This window comes from Pseudophryne corroboree, chromosome 5 (assembly GCF_028390025.1).
Source record: "Pseudophryne corroboree isolate aPseCor3 chromosome 5, aPseCor3.hap2, whole genome shotgun sequence".
NCBI classification, from domain to species: Eukaryota; Metazoa; Chordata; class Amphibia; order Anura; family Myobatrachidae; genus Pseudophryne; species Pseudophryne corroboree.
The window spans coordinates 142,475,987-142,481,986 of NC_086448.1; the positions used below are offsets into that span (position 1 = coordinate 142,475,987).

At 44.3% G+C, this 6,000-nt stretch overlaps 1 protein-coding gene across 1 annotated transcript in view; it reads left to right on the top strand.

Moving 5' to 3' along the window:
* LOC134929573 (ATP-dependent translocase ABCB1-like) overlaps window positions 1-5,642 on the top strand; it is a 723,752-nt gene extending 718,110 nt beyond the window's left edge. The window contains exon 23 of the mRNA XM_063925164.1: window positions 4,879-5,642. Coding sequence (XP_063781234.1) covers window positions 4,879-5,076 — 198 coding nt within the window. The 3' untranslated portion in view covers window positions 5,077-5,642. The remainder of the gene's footprint in view (window positions 1-4,878) is intronic.
* Window positions 5,643-6,000: the final 358 nt, after the last annotated feature.

A 6,000-nucleotide genomic window follows, 5' to 3' on the forward strand; every position in this document is an offset into this window, starting at 1 on the left:
AAGTCCCCATTCTCCCGGGTGGAGGTCGTGCCTGCTGAGGAAGTCTGCTTCCCAGTTGTCCACTCCCGGAATGAACACTGCTGTCAGTGCTAACACGTGATTTTCCGCCCATCGGAGAATCATTGTGGCTTCTGCCATTGCCCTCCTGTTCTTGTGGCCCCCTGTCTGTTTACATGGGCGACCACCGTGATGTTGTCTGATTGGATCAGCACCGGCTGGTTCTGAAGCAGGGGCCTTGCTTGACTTAGGGCATTGTAAATGGCCCTTAGCTCCAGAATATTTATGTGAAGTGAAGTCTCCTGATTTGACCACAGTCCTTGGAAATTTCTTCCCTGTGTGACTGCACCCCAGCCCCGAAGGCTGGCATCCGTGGTCACCAGGACCCAGTCCTGTATTCCGAACCTGCGGCCCTCTAGTAGATGAGCCCTCTGCAGCCACCACAGCAGCGACACCCTGGTCCTTGCCGACAGGGTTATCCGCTGCTGCATCTGGAGGTGGGACCCGGACCATTTGTCCAACAGGTCCCACTGGAAAATCCTTGCGTTGAACCTTCCGAATGGAATTGCTTCGTACGAAGCTACCATTTTTCCCAGGACTCGTGTGCATTGATGTACCGACACCTGCCCTGGTTTTAGGAGGTTTCTGACTAGAGATGACAACTCCTCGGCTTTTTCCACTGGAAGAAAGACTTTTTTCTGGTCTGTGTCCAGAATCATTCCCAGGAACAGAAGACGTGTCGTCAGGACCAGCTGAGACTTTGGAATATTGAGAAACCAGCCGTGCTGTTGCAGCACTTCTCGAGAAAGTACTACCCCCACTACCAACTGTTATTTGGACCTCGCCTTTATCAGGAGATCGTCCAAGTACGGGATAATTAAAACTCCCTTCTTGCGAAGGAGTATCATCATTTCGGCCATTACCTTGGTAAAGACCCTCAGTGCCGTGGATAACCCGAACGGCAGCGTCTGGAACTGATAGTGACAGTCCTGTACCACAAATCTGAGGTACTCCTGGTGAGGAGGGTAAATGGGGACATGCAGGTAAGCATCCTTGATGTCCAGGGAGACCATGTAATCCCCCTCGTCCAGGCTCTCAATAACCGCCCTGAGCGATTCCATCTTGAACTTGAATCTTTTGATATATGTGTTCAAGGATTTTAAATTTAAGATGGGTCTCACCGAACCGTCTGGTTTCTGTACCACAAACATTGTGGAATAGTAACCCTTTCCTTGTTGAAGGAGGGGTACCTTGACAATCACTTGTTGTGAATACAGTTTTTGAATAGCCACCAACACTGCCTCCCTGGCAGAGGGAGTTGCCGGTAATAGCAAATTGTTTCTACCAAGGTAAAGACAAAAAGGTTCCGGGCGCTAAATGGATGTTGCTTTTCTAATGCTGCTGCTAAAAAATGGGGTAGTCAAACCCAGAAACACAAGCAAATAAACAAATAGAATAGCAGCGCTATATGGGTTAAAAATAAGAATAAGAAGGATTGAGTGAAAAAATAAATCACAATTTAATTATACATAATTCTAAAAACACATAAAAAACCATGGTATGGCCACTTCTATAATATACCATTTAAATGACTGCTGACTTTCTGGTGTAGTCCGTTCCTATTATTGAGTGGACTGGAAAAACTTTGTAAATTAAACACTGGAAATGGACAAAGGTGTAGTCCCACATAAATTGTTACCACATTAGGCCGCTGGAGGTGTAGTCCCTTAAGATTGTCCTTTTGTTGGACTCAGACCCAAGCAAGGGTTGAGGGGGATCCTCACTGCAATGCGGTTCCTCCTATTGTGCAAAGGATGAGTGGTATTCCAGATGAATTCTTTCTTTATAAGTTGAATGCACCAGTCCTGGTTCGGACACACCAAGGTAGCTGAAATGGTGAAAGATAGTGGCCTGGCAAGCATCCTGACGCGTTTCACTGCAAGGCACTGCAGCTTTATCAAACCACCTTTGTTGTATCTCTGTTGTATGTTGTATGTTGTATGTTGTATCTCTCTTTCCAGCAAACATAAATATGCAGAGGTGCAAAGACCTGCTGGTTAGTAAATTGTCAACTCAAGAGGAACATGACCCGTCAACAGCTCCTCCTTCAATATCTCCCACCACTGGGGCTGCAAGGAAAAGGATAAGATTTCCTAGCACAACCGCTGGCAGTGATGCAGGGCAGTCAGGAGCGAAAGCTGACATCTGGTCCGGACTGAAGGACCTGCCAACGATTACTGACATGTCTACTGTCACTGCATTTGATTCGGTCACCATTGAAAGAATGATGGAGGATTATATGAGTGACAGCATCCAAGTAGGCATGTCAGACAGTCCGTACGTATACTGGCAGGAAAAAGAGGCAATTTGGAGGACCTTCCACAAACTGGCTTTATTTTACCTAAGTACCCCCCCCCCCCCCCCCCCCCCCCCCTCTCCAGCGTGTACTCTGAAATAGTGTTTAGTGCAGCCGGTAACCAGAATCAGAATCAGCTTTATTGGCCGAGGAGTTGTCATCTCTAGTCAGAAACCTCCTAAAACCAGGGCAGGTGTCGGTACACTAGGAATTCTTTGTGGTATAATGCATCGCCAAGCAACAACATGAAGGGGGAATACATAGCATAAGAAGGATGAAAAATGTAGCATACATTACAAACATTACACGTATGAGTTGATACTGCACATTGCAACTGTACAATAGACTCGACATATTATACATATTATACATGTAAGACTAAAAACGAGGGCTGCTAGGCAGAGCAGCACCGAGGCAGCCATCCGCGGCTCCAACTAGAACCCAAACAATGCACATAATACAGAAGGATTAAGTATTACATCAAAAGATAAACCACACAGACAACAACAACAAAAATCACACAGACACAATAATGCATGATTAGTGTAGGCATTTTGGGTAATAACCTCCAGGGACTGTGTATTCCACCCTCACAAGGTACCAGGTGTGGCAGACATCTTAGGCGCACTGCGTAGGATTACCCATGGTGGAATAGTCCACCCCTAGAAGAGAACACAAAATGGGGAGATTGCAGAGTCCTTAAGTTCAGAGTAGGGTTCCAATAAAACCATCAGGTCCATGTATTTTTCATCCCATCCACAAGCGCACCAGATAAGGCAGCCATGTTGGGCGCACTACAAAGGTTACACAGTGGGAGATGAGCCATAAAAGGGCCAAATGCATGTATGGGAAAACTGACACATGTGTAGGAGTATGCTATACCCTGCATGGAAAGATCCAAATGAAGCACACCCTGCCCATGGAGGAACCATCCGAGGCATCCATGTGGGGCGCACTGCGTAGGTTACTGCTGGCAGGGTGTACAACCAATGGAAGTAAACATTACAGTAATAGCACACAGTGGGGTGGATGTACCCTGTAAGAAGAAAGAGAAGGGAAAAACACATTTGCAGGAAAACTGTACTAACATTATTTTGTGAAAATGATAAATGTCCTGGTCTCATGAGAGCAGTGTGAGTGGGTGTGAGAATGTGCGGTGCACATTAATGTCCAATGGAACTGACCCAGAAAAGTCTGGTCCTGATGCGCACGCCCCTCAGTTTCCTGCTCAGCTTGAGGGGTAGTCCCGGGGGCAGTCATGATGTTCTTGGACAGAGGAGTAGTAGGCATTGGTCCTGGTGTTCTCATGGCAGAGGCGAGGAGAGGCCACATAATATTCCTGAGTTGCAGTGTTTGGGGAACTAGTTTAATTAGAAATTTTAGCGTAGTCCAAATCCAGTTCAAACTCCGGTTCTAACTTCATTCTTAAAATACATTCTTAACAAATGCATTCTTCGCAAATGCAAGCAGCAACCTTGTCAGCAATCAGCGTAGGAGGTTACTTCCACTAAATGTGGAGAAGATGATGCTCATCAAAATTAATTATAAAGTCCTCCAGGAAGACCTTTACCAGCAATTGCCTCCAGAGAGTACACAGGGACTTGTGATGGTGGATTCCAGTGGGGACGAATTAATACTCAGTGAGGAGGATGTACACGGTGAAAGGGGTGAGGAATCCGAGGATGATGATGAGGTGGACATCTTGCCTCTGTAGAGCCAGTTTGTGCAAGGAGAGATTGATTGCTTCTTTTTTGGTGGGATCCCAAACAAACCAGTAATTTCAGCCACAGTAGTGTGGCAGACCCTGTCGCTGAAATTATTGGTTTGTTAAAGTGTGCATGTCCTGTTTATACTACATAAAGGTGGGTGGGAGGGCGCAAGGACAATTCCATCTTGCCCCTCTTTTTCTTCTTTGCTTCATGTGCTGTTTGGGGACTAGTTTTTTTAAGTGCCATCCTGTCTGTAACTGCAGTGCCACTCCTAGGTGGGCCAGGTGTGTGTGCCACACACTTGTGTCGCTTAGCTTGGCCATCCAGCTACCTCATTGCACCTCTTTTACTTCTTTGCATCATGTGCTATTTGGGGCCTATTTTTTTAAAATCTGCCATCTTGTCTGCAACTGCAGTACCACTCCTAGATGGGCCAGGTGTTTGTGCCGCACACTTGTGTCGCTTAGCTTAGTCATACAGCCACCCTGGTGCGACTTTTAGGCCTAAAAACAATATTGTGAGGTGTATAGAATATACTGGAAATGAGTGGAAATTATTGTTATTGAGGTTAATAATACTGTAGGAGCAAAAATACCCCCAAATTAAGTGATTTTAGCTGTTTTCATGTTGTAGTTTTTTAAAATCGTCCAGATCCATAACCAAAACTAAAACACAAAAGGGTGGTTTTGGCAAAACCAAGCCGAAACCAAAACACAAAAATGGAATTAGAACCAAAACCAAAACATAAAACACGAAAAATGCCCGCCGCACATCTCTAATTATAATGTTGTTTTTTGAAACTTTAATTTTAAACAGGTTGTGCAGGAAGCTCTGGATGAGGCAAGGCACGGCAGGACCTGCATAGTGATTGCTCACCGGCTATCCACAATACAGAATGCTGATATCATTGTAGTAATGAAGAATGGGAAAGTGGTGGAACAAGGCACTCATAACCAGCTAATGGCCAAAGAAGAAGAATATTATTCTCTTGTGCACTCACATGTCTCAAAGTAACGTCTGTACTGCTCTGGGAGCAGCACCATTCTTGACAACCTATATATATTATACCATATTCTGAATTTTACACACAATATTTTATGGAGAAAAATAAGTTATGTTAAATTTTACATAAGATGTAATACACTACAACACACTAAGCGGTCTATTCAATTAGTGTTAGAATTTCTGAAAAGTCGGAAAAAAAGCACTTTTAGACTGTTGTAGGAAATTCCGACATGTCGAAAAACAGGTGGATCGGCAAACGCTCCCGGCGCTATACCTGTTATGTCAAATTTGCTGGCATTTACGTCAGGTTTTTGCCCATTTTCGACAATGCCCCTTTGATGTTAAAAAAAGTTGGATCGGCATAGTCGAAAACTGGCAAAAACCTGTCTGAAATGCTCGGAAATTGAATAGTGAAGTGTCTGATCCTTTAATTGAATGCACCCCAATACCACAATAAAGAAAACACTTAAAGCAAACATGCAGAAATAATGGCTACATGTAATTAAAAGGAACTGTACTATAAATAGGCTCACTTCTTTTTTTGTGACAAATAAAGGAAAATCAAAAACTATAAATGTGTCTACTCCCACTGATCCTATGAGTCTACATGCATCAAGTTTCTGATCTCTAAAATAAATACTGTATATCGAGAACTCAGCCTTGCGGGGAGGCTCCTGGAAATACAACCAAATTGCTGCTCCACTCCAAACAAGATTGCTAAGCCCAGTTAAACATATATAGGTGCAAAAAAAGAGGGGGAAGGCGTACTAGCGCAAAACAAAGTTGTGTTATGCACAGTGATCCAAAGGTCGCAGCACACCATTTTGTTTTAAAAACTGTGCAGGAAATGGGAAAACTGAATACTCCAGTAAGGTATTGGTGAGGTGGGCTATCTTTTAGGGTATGTACCGAACATGGGAGCCATCTTGTAAT